The sequence below is a fragment of the Rhodnius prolixus genome, unplaced genomic scaffold, assembly GCF_049639745.1.
Source record: "Rhodnius prolixus isolate KJV_2025 unplaced genomic scaffold, Rpr scaffold_1, whole genome shotgun sequence".
NCBI classification, from domain to species: Eukaryota; Metazoa; Arthropoda; class Insecta; order Hemiptera; family Reduviidae; genus Rhodnius; species Rhodnius prolixus.
In genome coordinates this window covers 11,002,210-11,017,415 of record NW_027411581.1, presented here as the reverse complement: position 1 = coordinate 11,017,415, position 15,206 = coordinate 11,002,210, and the positions used below count along the sequence as shown (strand labels likewise).

At 33.3% G+C, this 15,206-nt stretch overlaps 1 protein-coding gene across 6 annotated transcripts in view; it reads right to left on the bottom strand.

Moving 5' to 3' along the window:
- Positions 1 to 15,206, bottom strand: part of Pdzd8 (PDZ domain containing 8) — a 21,246-nt gene extending 6,040 nt beyond the window's left edge. For 2 of the 6 annotated variants that reach the window (XR_012453712.1, XM_074112932.1), the window contains exons 1-15: positions 14,756 to 15,167; positions 13,035 to 13,247; positions 10,780 to 10,965; positions 10,505 to 10,697; positions 9,751 to 9,908; positions 9,078 to 9,270; positions 8,857 to 8,990; positions 8,246 to 8,446; positions 7,856 to 7,940; positions 6,915 to 7,048; positions 5,791 to 5,996; positions 5,316 to 5,580; positions 5,078 to 5,242; positions 4,201 to 4,365; positions 394 to 579 (exon numbers count right to left, since the gene is read on the bottom strand). Coding sequence is in view for 5 of the 6 variants with exons in the window: in XM_074112932.1 (XP_073969033.1) it covers positions 394 to 579; positions 4,201 to 4,365; positions 5,078 to 5,242; positions 5,316 to 5,580; positions 5,791 to 5,996; positions 6,915 to 7,048; positions 7,856 to 7,940; positions 8,246 to 8,446; positions 8,857 to 8,990; positions 9,078 to 9,270; positions 9,751 to 9,908; positions 10,505 to 10,697; positions 10,780 to 10,965; positions 13,035 to 13,196 (2,433 nt within the window). In the remaining variant the exon portion in view is untranslated. Of the gene's footprint in view, positions 1 to 393; positions 580 to 3,068; positions 3,242 to 4,200; positions 4,366 to 5,077; positions 5,243 to 5,315; positions 5,581 to 5,790; positions 5,997 to 6,914; positions 7,049 to 7,855; positions 7,941 to 8,245; positions 8,447 to 8,856; positions 8,991 to 9,077; positions 9,271 to 9,750; positions 9,909 to 10,504; positions 10,698 to 10,779; positions 10,966 to 13,034; positions 13,248 to 14,755 lie in introns of those variants that run through there. The other 4 variants (XM_074112952.1, XM_074112965.1, XM_074112942.1 and 1 more) reach the window with 4 other exon arrangements.

The window sequence follows — 15,206 nt, the reverse complement described above, 5'->3', positions numbered from 1 at the left end:
TTAATTTATACAAAACACTTAAATCTTTTGAAGGTGTCTATCCATTGGTTGTACAAAAACGGATGTGGCACCCATAAGGGAAGGAAGCTGGCAGATACTGCCACCTTTCACCCAAACCAGAGTTACCAGAGCCTGTTTGGAGTTCATTCAACTAAAGATGGAGGGTTATAGTATGAGCGCAAACTAATAACATGGCGGGTCAATTAAGAAACAGCGATTCAGTTTCCCCGTGCTTTAAATGAACATTGAAAGTTTAATTTAATCATTTAATTTACCAGATGCATAAATCATAGGAAGGAAGAAATTCTAGTATAAGCGCAAAAATCCTTCTACAAAGGCCTCTTTACTACGAGTAAGGAAGAAAATAAGAAATGAAATAAATAATATGCTAACCATTTCATCAATTTTCACTTTCCTCAAGTCAGATGGCAAATCTGCGAAGAGCATTTTTCCAGAAGCTTTGGCTATGTCCATTACACCTTCATCATGAGGTCTAGAAAGTAGTACCTCCAATGCTTGGTTGATTTCTTCTCCGCTCGAAGTAGACAAACAGAATAGGCCTTCCTCAACTAACGATGTCTACATGTACAAAAATAAATATATTCTTAAAACGTTAATAAATATGTAATTTAGTAGGCGTAAAAAAAATAAAAAAAACTGGCCATCAAAAAAACACACGGTACAAATGCCAAACACAAAAAGACAATTTCCAAGGAAGGAATAAGCTGCTTAGGTTCTTCTTTAGGGATTTCCGTATGCAGCATAGCAGTTATCCTAGACTAACAACATGAATAGATTTATTCACGCCATAAGTATCCCTACAATATTCAAAGGACTGGCAGGGATTACTGATAGATTGGATTTAAGGGTGCCAACGAGCAATTCTGGGTGAACATCACCCACACTTATATACTGCAACGTTCACATCACCCCAACACAACTAGGTAACTTGATGTTGTGTAATGGCTCTTGGGATCAATCTTTTTCAAATTTAAATTGCACTGAACAAATCATGACCAACCATAGGGAGACTTTAATTCATCTCATACAAGATCAGAGTTATATAAGAAAGTAATAACAGTTTTCACACTTAATTCCACTATTATTGTGAATTCCATGAATAACTGTATAACGAATGTTTCCTCAACAATGGTTAAATTCATTTAGATTAGTTTCTTTGTCATAGTAAACGTAAATTTATTATTTTAATTTGATAATTTAGACAGAAAAACATTGCACCTAAAGAAATAAGCGGAAAGCACACGCTGCTTGGGAGTTAAATGTGTCTAACAGTCATTTTAGATTTAGAATATCAGCGATGAGAGGATCTGGAATGAAATAAATATTAAAACAGTTATTTCTCTGACATCGCCTAATTATAAGACAGCGTGTCAGATGACACCTGTCAGAGAACATTATTTTTTGAACAAGAAATCTAATTCAGCAGCAATTGAAGAAATAAATCAAAAGAAAGCCTTCCAAATGGAAAAGAGAAAGAAGGAAAAAATGGAGTGCCGTTCTAGGCTATTTACATTTAGAACTTCTAAAATATGGAGCGCCTGGAGAGTAGCTGTTCTTCCACAATGGAAGGATGATACATATCTACCGAAATGAAAAGAGGTTATATATAAGTTCAGAAGAAGGGAGGCTCCAGGTGTACGGAGCTAGATAGAAAGATATATTTAAGCATAAGAAATTATTGAAAAAGTGCCTGAGAAAAGTACCCTAAAAGGCCCGGAAGTGTTACCACATTACCTAAAAAAGAATGGGCCATTAAAAGCATTGCATAATGTCGCAGTAGTGCAGCCAACAAAGCGCGTACGCAAAAATAATCGTAGCAACAATATGAAAACCATAGTTTACAGGCAAGCTAAAAATTCCATTATTAGCCACGGGCGTAAGTTTATCACGGTATTATTCCGCCTGGGTAGCGTAAGCTGAAGACTAGCCAACCTCTACCGAATCTAACATAAAATTTTATATTAGAAAACTACGTTTAGAAACCAAACAGAAGATGGATACGGGTTTCTACACGGATGTCGAAGAATAATGCGATTTAATCTTGACTTAGAGTAGGAATACTGTAAATAAGTACATAGTCTATTTTACATATATTTTTACAGCGTAGCATTGGAAAACTAATTTTTCATGTGTATTTAGAAGTCCCCTAACTCCCCACGTTGCGCCTATGTATATAAATAAAAAACTGGGATTCTAGATATATATATATAAATAATAAGCCTAAATAGTTTTATCAGAGATTTTATCCATCATAGCATGTTTTTTTGGTTCTAATAGGCATCGTTTTTTTCGGAGACTATTGCATAAGATTTGTGCAGAGAACGGTTTTCAAATAGAATATTTTTAAAGTGGATATTTAATAACATTCTAGAGATGTGTGAAAGCTCGAAACCAATCAGTATAAAAAAAAAAACAACTTAGATACTAGGAAGAAAATCTACGATGTTGTCTAATCACATATTCAACAAATAAGTTTTGCTCTGAAAAAATTTGATTTTGAGTACTTATATAAGCAAAGTTGATTTTAACCGTCAAGCCGACTTGCTTTCTTTAATTTTGAGCGGAGCGGTTTTAGACTTTCACTAATTTAAAATAAAGGTATGTCAGGTTAGTCTAAATAGACACATTTAAATAAAAAAAAACTATATATTTATTGATTGATGTCTTAAAGTTCAAATTCTCTACAAGGGTTTGATGAACCCGTCTCGCGATTGGATGAAAATCCGAAACCATTTGAATTAAAAAAAGCATGCTTTGTTAGATAAATTCAAAGATGTGAATCCAATATGTATTCTACATTTAACTATTTCGCATGTTTAATTGAAAGCGTAAGTACAGAATATTAATAACTGCAAATAATAAATTGTGGTCTCAAATTTCAATACAGGTATTAAAGTGTGCATCATTGCTTTTTTAAATAACTGCCAAGGTATTTATTACACTCTGAAGTAACTCTTTTTCCTTTTTAGTAATACAAGTCCAATACTTCTTTCTTTTCTTTTTTAAAAGCCACAAAACTCCACTAATCAAACCTTTTTTTGTCCGCAATCCTTCGAATAACTTTTTCTTATCAGCAGCAATACTCCAAAATTTAGACCATTTCTTTGTAATCTCTTGAACTTTATTGAGCCTTTTTATTACTTCGTTGTCTCTCAGAGATAGCAACAACTTTGATGTTCTTCAAGGAACTAAGTGATAATTCACCATCCAGCCTGGCAATCTTTCGTAAAATTACACAACAGTTAATTTGATGAATATATGAATATCAGAACAAATTTATGCTGATAAGCCTAATGAATTCCACGATCTGAGCAATAAAGAAGCGGAGTGAACTATCATGAGTAGAATAGCAATTATAAAGGTATTATTATAACAAATTACTAAGGTATTGCAATATAAACTGCAACATTTTTAACTTCACGACAATTTTGCATTGATAACAAGCAGATCAAGACTCATTTCTTAAGATAAATTTGACAACAGTACTTTTAACTCCACAATGCTCTAGTTGTTTAAAAAGATATTACAAATTCTTAAACCAAGTTAACTTGTATTTAAACAATGTGGGGTTAAATACTTTTTTTAACCTACGCCGGATGCTATTATTAGCAATTAACCTACGGGACGACGAATATCTTTTTGCAAATTCACATAAAAGAAACTGTGCGAGTAAAGTCATATCGTCTCCCGCCAACAGCATTTAAATTGCTAATGACTAAGCAGAACGATACCGTTACAATAATAATTGATAATTTGTGTATAAGAGTTGTTCGGAGGAACAGAATAAAAATTGTAATCAAAACTCTTCTTCAACTTTAGTGGCAATATTTGCTTTAAATAATGAAATATGAAAGACTACATCCCACCAGGAGCACCCACCTATTATTCTCAAAAGTGGTTATCAAGGGAATCGAAATATATTTAAACTTAAAAGACAGTTTAGAAAATATTCAAAATAAAATTACAGTACTGAAGTAAAGGGCTTTCAAAAAGGCCGCTTGAGATAACGCTTTCAGACCTACACCTACGTAAATGTATTCCAAGTTACACCACCATGCATGGTACAAATATACAGGTTTGGCAAATTGATAGAATAAATTATTCATAAGATGGTATTCTCTTTATGAGTAAAATTTTACTTAACAGTGATATAAAGTAAATTCCAATTTAAGCAGATACCTTTCTAGATGGAGATGGTGAGTGATTTGGTGATGGTGGTAAAGATACAGAATTTCCAGCAGAATTTTCGTCCAATCCAGGTGGTGCTAGAGTTGTAGCTGAACCAGCACGTTTCAATCCTTTGTTAGCCACATTTACTAACAGGGATCCCAAACTTCTACCAGTCTAAAATAAAAAAGATCAATTAACAATCATTAACATTCATTTTGTCGGGACAAACGTTTCCTCCTATCTTGAAAATAAATCAGATTTAAAAATCACATATCTACTTAAGTTTTCTCTTAAAATTCTTCATTAAAATTTGAAAAGCTTTCTATTTTATACCCAGTAAAGAAACTTGGCAAGCGCAGGGCTTAACCCGTCTCAACGACCAAACAATAATAATAATCATGGTTTGGAATTATAACATACCCAGATGTTTTTCAGTGCTAGTTGCTACAATTTAAAAAACAAATCTGAATTGCCTGCGATTTTTAATTGGTTTTTATGCTGATCCCAAATATACTTCAAAGGCAGGACACACATATAGAACAACTTTTAAAAACCAATTTTTTTTTTTTTTTTTGGACTCACGAGGCCTAAAACGAATATTTCCGTTTGCAAACACGAAACAGAAAATTTGGCACCATTGCCATCGTTCCTCTTACCTAATATTGAAAGATCTTAATAATAAGTCCACTCAATACTTAAAAACCGAATTTGTTCAATTTGCACTGTACAATTCTCCTAAAAATTACTTTGGGACATTTTAAGCAGTATTATTCCCAAACGTAAATGATTCTTCAATTTCACTAGCTATTTCTTTGATCCCTATTATTTACACACTATCGCAACTTAAACTTAAATTTTAGTCACATCCGTGAAAAAAAATAGTTACCGTAGTCGAGTTGTTTTCATCCACAGAAGTTGTTATAATTTCAGGTTGTACAGATTGTCGGCGGATGCTTCTCGCACAACCAGGTCCTGCTTGAGCTTTAACTGCACATTTTTTATGACAACTCATTAAACAACCCTGGCATTGTAAAGCATCCTTCAGCCATATCTTAAAAATAAAAAATTAAATTACCAAACCTTAAGCTTAACGAAATGTACTTAGGTTCAAAGTATTTTTATACCTTCTTAAAACAGAAACCGCATTGTGTAACTTTCTCAAAATGTGTTCTAATGAAGTCGTGGGGAATTCCAGGCGCATTAGATTGCTCCGAACCAATTGATGATGACGTAGGTGATGGTGTCACTGTTACCGGGGGATTACTAATTGAAGCTGCGGTGGTAGAACTTGATGAAGACGTGTTATTCGTAAATGAAAATGCAAGCAATACATCACCAAAACAAAGGCACGGTTCAAATCCAGGATGTGATGACAAATTATTCGTTAGACTGAAATGGTTAATTGTTTTATTAATAACAACTGCAATATTAGAAGAATTTTGAAGTTTTTAAAAACTATTGCAACAACTGACTGAACTTAAACGCTAATTTAATGCCAAGAAAAAATTAAAAAGGACAAATTAAAGGCACAAAAGCTTCTTAAGAGTATCCTAAATTAAACTGTCATAAATCCTTTAAAATACTTAATACATTTCTTACCTATTTGCCATTGCTGGATTTGGCGGTAACAAAGAAAATGCAACCACGTGATGTCCTGGTGTCAAAGAACAACAATGTACAGATAATGGCAAACTAATGTGCCCCAGAAGATTATTTTTGCTAGAATCTCGATGCCATACACTGACATTCATATATTTATGTTCTGGTAAAACTTGAAAGTTAAAACTTTCATTGAAATGTATAACCTACAAAGAAATATCTATATTTATTCACTGTGTAATTTTCTATATAATTTTTAACTTTGAAAAACGAATAAGAGAATAATGAAAATGTTTTCCAATTACGAAAAAAAAAACTTCTTCTAACTCTTTTAGAGGCAACATAAGCTTCGCGAGAATCTCGTTAATTTACTCATTTACCATTTATGGCACGGTATTATATTATTCTGTCTCGTCTATGCCAGAACTTGAAAGGACATTGCGCCAATCTCTTTAACTACTAAGCCAAAGGATTCCGGACCATAAAAGGTTACTTCAAACTTCTCAGGTTGTACAACTAATAGTTCTTTTTTTCATGCTCTCGCCTACAGTAAAATGAGCCAAATTGGAGCTTATACTCGAGACCAGGGGGTCCCCAAACTACCGCCTCCTGAGGACATTTATCCGGCTCCCGCCACACTTCCAGAAGGGGCATCTCTTTCATTGGTGGTCAGTGAGAGGAGGAGCAAAGCGCTGCGTCTCTCATGTACAGTACTACTTCCGATGACGCGGGATGCACGCGTCATGGCTCCGAAAACAGTGTAAAATAACAGCAGAAGTAGGAAGAAAGGCAAAGCACAATAACTAAATCGGACATTGACCATCTCATTAGCCAAAAGCAGGTCCATAATTCCTACAGAAATATTGGGCAGTTTGTTGATTTAAAGTTACTTGTTCTTTATTTGAAATATTTTATTTAACTTTTTTTTTTTTTTTTTACTTTAAAATAATTTGTTTTATAGTCCGGCCCTCCAACGGTCTAAGGGACAGTGAACTGGCCCCCTGTGTAAAAAGTTTGAGGACCCCTGCTCGAGACTGATAGATCCCACGCCAGCTACCAGCCAGTACCAACCACAATATATACTCGTACATTAAATTTATTTGCTAATATTTGAATTTACTTACTTTTGAATAAGCAACGTCTTTCGTTGAAAAAAATTGTAAACGGTTTGGATCAAATTCTTGCTCAGAAGAGATAGAAAAACGGGGTAAACTATGGTCAGGACTTCCTCCACTTGATGGTCTCTTGGCTGGGGAATCTGTTAAAAATATATATATATTTTTTTAAATAATGTAGCGCCAAATAAATGCACACAGTAGCGAAAACAGTGTTAAAATATAATTTGAAATATTTTGCATCATTAGTCATTGGACATAGCATAGCATTCATGATACCTGGGCAACCTCGAAAGAAAATGAAAAAAGATAATTTTTGAAAGAATAATGCTCTTGTTTAATCAAAAAAAAATTATCAAATCAACTATTCATTTTGGATTTATGTATACTCAGATCATATATTTATTTAATCACATAGAAATACAATGTTCATTAGGGAGTTTTTTTTTAAACTCTTAGTGCATCAACATCAGATATCATTGGCGCCTGAGCATTCTTATAACATTATCAAATGCACTTCCACACAGTGAGTGAGCTATAGTGGCACCTATTAAGAGAAATCTGAGGACTGCCAGCTGAGTTCGAACCTGGAGCTTCCAAAGGGATTCAGGGCACTAACCATTTGACGATCTCTTCTCTAGATTATTGTTAGTCTTCATCAACACAGAGTGATTTGTACCCTGCTTTACTGAGTCTGAACACTGCTTTAGCTTCTACTTCCTCTAACTAATGTACCGAGATATACGACGAAAATATTCTAGTTCAGAGAACTGATGCTCGCGCCTTCAATTATTGGAATGGATTCGATCTGGCTTAAAATTACTAGCAAGGATTTATTTTTAGCACCGTCTTTAAATGTGATATCAAACAAATGTTGTCGGAATAATTAATTCTTGTACTGTAGGTTTTTTTTTTCTTTGTACAATATTCTGTAAAATAACTAAAAATACCAGAAGAGGAAGGTGGATTACTGCTATCACTATCTGTTTTATCACCACATCCTCCACGATTTCTTAAGCCAAACTGCTCCACTGTCTAAAAAAATACAAAACAAAAAAGTACGGTAAAATAAAAGAAACATTTCATAACAAAACATTTTAACATAAAATATAATGTCTTTCAAAAATTCAAAAAGAGTACACGCCTCAATCAAATGGTACAACCCAAAAGCATAAAACTTTTTTTTCTCATATAAAGTTCCTTAAAGAAACAAAGATCTCTTAGTCCAAAATAACAATTAAAAACACATATTACAATATTAGGTTGATGAATTCAGACAAAAATGTCTCATTAATAATTGTTTGCTAATTTTACTGCACACTTAACAAACGGATAATCACCTCATTACTTATTTTATCATCTTGAATAATTGATTTCATTTTTCTTTCTATTCTTAGTACAATTTTGTTTGGTCCTTGTTTTAATATTTTATGTAAAACAGGCAAAGACGACACCGATTTCCCGTCTGCCATTACAATTATATCTCCTTCTTTAAGATCTGCTACTGCAGAATTCTGGATACTATCTACAATTACACAAACCTAGAAACACAAAAACAAAAAACTTATCGATATTTATAAGCAAATAATTCGGCGAAAACATGAGTTTTTAGAATTTATAATTAATTCAAGTCTTTTAGTAGAAAAGAGGCTATCTGAATGCCTAAAATATTTTCAACGAACATCATATCTCAAATACGAAAATTGATAGTTTTAATTAAAGCATCAATATACGATTCGCTGGCGCTCAGAGCCTTTTACAGTGTACTGATAGACTACTTAAGACAGTAATTGTAGTGGGTGATGTAGCTATGTTATTGGAAGTCTATAACTACTGAGTACTGATGTGACCGCCTGATTATGGATAAAACTTAGAAACCGGTCAAAAATAAGGAAAACAAGTGAACTTTTTTTACTTAAAATCAACAAATTTTCTTAAACAATATGTAAACCTGGTATTTGTCCGGTACAAATTCTTGCTTGAATTGTATGCCAAGGTGTTGTCCTTGCTGTTTCATAATTGAAATATCCACAGTCAAATAACTCGTAGAACCGGTTTGAATTAATTCTATCCATGCTGTATTATCTGCGAGGAAACAATAATATAATTTTGTTTTAAAATTTTGTTAATTTACAGTTCTTAATATCAATTTAATTTAAAAAGAAAAGCTACCTATAGCAACAGTACAGAAAACAACACCAGCCACCTCAGTTATTCTTGAAACTTCAATTATTGCCACTTCTAAATTGCCTCTCGGTGGTTCCTCACCATCTTGCGATGAATCAATTTCAGCCTTTATAAAAAATGGTTTATATCGTATTTTGTAATAAGGCAATGTATGCTTTCTTTTTAAGGCTTTTCTGATCTGGAAATTTGCCAACGCCTTAGTGCATACTCGTATTTGAGTTATAAGATAAATTATGAAGTAAGAACTAATTATTGAAAATAATAAACGGGAACTTGATTTTTTTTTAAAAAAAAACTGTGAATTCACTCTCACACTCACTCTTACCCTCTCTCTTAAAAAATTAAAATAAAAAATTGGAAATACTGTTTCTAAATTTCACTCGTGAAAATATTGTTCATCAACACGAATACTGTCGTTGTCTCGCATTATTTGTGTTTCCAACTATAATTTTTTCACTTATTCATTGTATTTATTGGTGAGACAAAAACTTGAAATGTGGAAATCGACCAAGTACTTGTTAAACCCAAACTCACGTTGTTTAAAAGAAATCAGAAAACTGTATTGAAGAAAAGAAGTTTGTAGTCCTATACCAACAACAACATCTCTTATCTACATCCGAAAAAAATTTTGAGAAAAAGAAAATAAATTTAAAAATACCTGGCTAGCAATAATTGAATTCACTTGAGGAAGAGATCTTCCTTGAAACTGAGATTCTACGGTAAGATTCAGGGTAGGGTCTGTGTAGAAGCTGAAGCACCAATGTGTGTATGGATATCTACTAAATTTTAATCTCCCTAGTCCACTTAACTCATTAACTGAAAACAAATTGAGAGTACCAATTAGATGAATTAACGTTCATATACAATATAAAAGATTAAAGTCTGTTGTCAATTATAAGTAATTATTTAGTATTTTGAAAACTAACGAGTGCCTAAATATTGACACACAGTAATATTGCTGATGGGGTAGCTCAGGGTTCTAATCTGAGGTCAGATGTAATAATAATAATGAACTGTCTGAAAAATATAAGACTTATATGCTGGGTGGTAGTCCGGCAGATGCTTATGCTTGCCTTTATGGACTTCACGATCACCAACTTCAGGTGATTTAGCCATGGAAGATTCAATTCAATTCTAAAAGAGAACATATTAGAAAATATATGAACACAATAAATTAATTGGAAAAATTTGTTTTTAAATTTTTTCCTGCTTTTTCCTTTCATAAGAAGTAGTCTGATGCATCTGATGTAGACAGGATGCTTACCAAAATCTCAATAGTTTTAACCATCTTTTAGATAAGTTAATAGCTCAAATTTTTGTTTAGCTTAGATGAAGATCATACAGTGTTTTTTTTTACATCTTTATTATAAAAACAAAAAAATAATAAAGGAATTTTAAAAGTTGCTAGTTACCTTTAACAGAAACATGTGCCATTTTTGAAAGGCGCATGTTTGCATCAATTGACAACTGAAACCCTCCATTATACTCTATATCTAAAGATATTTCCACTTCATCAATTAATTTGGTTACTGGATCTAAATTTATTGTTTTAACTTCTATACTATGAATAGCAGGTAAATGGCTTCCGAGATTTAAATCTCTTAGCTAAAAGAAAAGTTATAAAAACAGTTTTTTTTTTTTTAAATTTAAATTCATTGCGAGATGGAAAAAAAAATAAAGAGCTTACAGCTATACTTTCAAATAGTCTTCCTGTTGTAGTTCTTGTAAGAAGCTCTTCCAGTTCAAAACGTAATCGATCACGAAACCATTTTCTAACACGTTTGGTGTTCCTACATTCTTGAAATAAAAATTGTAACAGAGCATTGATGGCACCAGCAGATTCTTTACCGCGACTGCTTTCATTTAAAACAACCTTTGAAAATTAAGCAATACAAAAGTCCTAAAGTACGTTTATTGATAACGAAATATATAAATAATAATATTTGATAGTGTATTCTTTTTTTTTTTTAATTTGTTTATTTATTTTGCAACTATAATAGATATAACAAGCAAAAGAGATGACAGTAAGGAAATGGCGCAAAAACACGGACACGCACATACTTATATGCACTTACGAGGGTCGTTTGAAAAGTCCGTGCAAAGTCAGAGAGATAGCACTACTGGCACGTATCGAGGTTATGTTTAGTTAGTAGCATCTCTTGGAAGAACACACACCAAGTTTCAGCCAGATCGGTCTACTTCTTTGTGTTTGGCATTCGTTTGAATCGAGGAAGTCGAGTGATTTTCAAAAAATGGACGACAAAGAATTTCGTGTGTTGATTAAACACTACTTTATGAAAGGCAAAACGCCTCAGGAGACTAAAGAGAAGCTTGATGAACATTATGGTGACTCTGCACCTTCGATTAGAACAGTTTATAAGTGGTTTCAAAATTTTCGGAGTGGCCATATGGGCACAAGTGACGCTGAACGTTCTGGACGCCCTGTTGAGGTTACTACTCCAGAAATCATTGATAAAATCCATGATATGGTGATGGATGACAGAAGAGTGAAGGTGCGTGAGATTGCTAGTGCTGTGGGCATCTCGAATGAACGGGTACATAATATTTTGCATCAACATTTGGACATGTCAAAGCTATCCGCAAGATGGGTGCCGCGATTGCTCACGCTTGACCAAAAACGAAATCGTGTGAAGTTTGCAGCTGTTCCAGAAGAATCCGCAGGACTTTAAGCGTCGTTTCGTCATTGTGGATGAAACATGGATACATCACTACACTCCTGAGACCAAAGAACAATCTAAACAATGGGTTACCAAGGGGGAATCTGCGCCAAAAAAGGCGAAGACCGTTCCTTCGACCGGAAAGATTATGGCGACTGTCTTTTGAAATTCGCAAGGAATAATCCTCATCGACTATCTGGAAAAGGGTAAAACTATTACAGGTACATATTATTCATCGTTATTGGACCGTTTGAAAACCGAGCTGCAAGAAAAACGCCCACGATTGGCCCACAAAAAATTCCTTTTCCATCACGACAACGCACCAGCTCACACCTCAGCAGTTGTGGTCGCAAAATTAATGGAAATAGGGTTCCAACTCGTTTCACATCCCCCCTATTCTCCAGACTTGGCTCCCTCGGACTATTATTTGTTCCCCAATATGAAGAAATGGCTGGCGGGAAAAAGATTTTATTCAAACGAGGAGGTGATTGCAGAAACGAATGGCTATTTTTCAGACTTGGACAAATCCTATTATTCGGAAGGGATCAACAAACTAGAGCAGCGTTGGACGAAGTGTATAAGCCTAAAAGGAGACTATGTTGAAAAATAAAAAAGGTTTACCCCAAAAAATTAAGTAGTTTTTATTTTTGTATGGACTTTTCAAACGACCCTCGTACATACACCTGCGCGCACATGTATGTGCGCCAAGAGGCGTGAATGGAGTGAACGACGACCATCCAGTGATGGAAGCCGTTAGTTCGTCAGATTGGCAAGCTTACACAGCAACCATCCTTGATAGTGTATTCAAAATAACAAATACATAGAGTTACCCAGTCATCAAATTTTTTACTTTGATTGGCTTACTTTGAACTCAATAAATATTAGTTAAATCTCTTTTGTTACTTGATAATTTTGAGTACTATTTTGCTTGAAATAATTTATGAATCAAATTAATGAGTTTAACACAAAGGTGCCCAATCACAGAATTTGTCTTAAAAGCCAAAAGTGTAAAATACCAATGATGGCCTTAGATGTTCCTGGTTCATTGATTAATTAATAGAATTTTAAACAAAGGATTCCACTTGTTTGTACTAGACGAGAACCTACGGGCTCGACGCACTTCCACTGAGCTAATTCTACAGTTATCATTAATAAATTTTTTTGTAATGGAATATTTAAAAATAAAATTGAAATAAACTATATACATTTTCCAATTTAATTCCCACCTAATATGTTTGAAAATGTTAATTAATATAGGACTAACCTTAGGTATTTCAAACGGATCTACTACTGGCGTACTTGTGGGTCCTACAAATGGCTTACTATTTATGTAATTATTAAAAAGGTACCATTCAACAACCAACGTAACGGTAACTCCAATCAAGAATGATATTATTAAAAGAATTATATATAATAAAGCCATCATTTTTCCATTTGTCAATTCTTAAATCCTCTAAGGTGAAAACTAGTTATGGTTCTGCAACAAATTATTTTAAAACAGTGTGATCAAAAACAAAAAAAAAGATAGAGAAAAGAAATACTAGCTCCTTAATATTTTCGTAGTCTCTTTTAAACAATTTAAGACAGATAAGAGCCAAAATTACCGAGCTGCTATTTTACAATTACTCTGTGCAGAGAGATTACTCTGACATTTATTCACCTTGGAAGGTAATTAAGGAGCCACCCTCAGGATATCTTTGGAAGGCAAGAGGTAATGTCACCAAAAAGAGTTGTTCTAGAGACAAAAAAGTGATCGCACTTTTGTGGCGACAATTGGCAATCTTAGTACCATCACACTGAAGGCAAAATCGTTAGGGGTGATCCAGTGACCGGTTGCCCATTAGCAAACATTTTGGTTTTTATTCATTTTTCATATTATGTTAGAAGGTACAGTTCGTTAGCTAACTGCTTCAAACTGAAGATGAGTTTCGCAACATTAAATAAGCAATATCATAAATCGTAAAACAATAGTTATAACTTTCCGTAAATAAAAATAATAATATGCCTATTTTCCTACAGAACAAAAATGTTATGAAATTAAGGAGATTCTTAAAAAGATTCTTGAAATGTACAATTTACCTTCTTTTTTTTTTGACAATATACAAATTACATGTAAGTTTTACATTTTTAAATATTCGGATATATAAAAATATGCATATTTGTGCACTTTCCAATCTGTTTTACTTTCTCAATCATTTAGTACAGAACTGATCGCGCTACTAGTTTTAATTTTGTACAATTGGATCGTCTCCTGCTGCAATAAAGCTTGGATCGCGCTGATACATATCGCCTCTTATGAACCAATGTTGCTTAATAATAGTTGCGATTGCCTGTTATGCCGCTGCCCGGCCTTAACGGGGAATTTAACGGTTACTGTTTGTGTACGTTTTCACGTAGTTTTACGTGATTCTTTTTTTTAAAATAATATTTGCCCTTTAAAGATAATTTTTTCCTATGATTAGGTACCTCACAACGCACACTCGTTCCTTAAAGCATTGTTTCTAGAAATGATAAATATTGGTACATATAAATAAAACTTAAATTACAAATTAAAAACAATTAAAAATTGACTTAAATGGTTGTTTGTTTCAAAAAATGCACACTAGGCTGTGCTGACAAATCAGAATGATAAGGTTGTGCTATTGTTTTAATTCAATTCAATTCTAGTAAGTTATGAAGTTTTACTAATTAGCCCAATCAATAAGTATGTACAACTCTCAAAAGGGGCTGAATTCTTTCCTTTAATATGACTTACTTTAGACCTGATTTCATTAAACTTAACTGAATCAGTACTTACATCAATCTAAAGTGGCAAGTGCGAATAAGGAATATTCATTACACATTCATTCACATAGTTAACAATGAAAGCAAATTAACAAGAAGATGATAGAAAAAATATAGAAACATTTTTAAAAAGCTGTAAAGATAAAATATACATAAAAGCAGATAACTTAAAATGCATATATCTATTAAGAAACAGTTTACCATTTAATTAATGGCAGTACCGCCAAAGAAAAGATGCATTTTGCGACAACAGCTATTATATACAACTACAACTGCAACTGAACACAAGCACCAAATAATTGTACTTCTGGATTGAACGAATAAAGTAGCAGGTACTTTTACCGTTATCTCCAATTTACTAATTCTTTGAACAGGCTACGTCATTTCAGTGGATATTATGTTGCAAGTAGAGTTTTCATTTACAAGGAAAATTGAATTACTATTTCTAAGGAAAATCAAAGATCGGTATAAAATTAAAAATGGGTTCATTGTAAAGCGGATTTTATAATTTACCATTGCGGTTAACAGGTTAGTATAAAAGGTGAAGTTGCAAATAATGTATATACATAAACCGTAAAAAAAAAAATCTACACTACACTTCGCCTATACGTAACAACTGTCAAGTATGCAGGAATTCTTAACTAGAATGGAC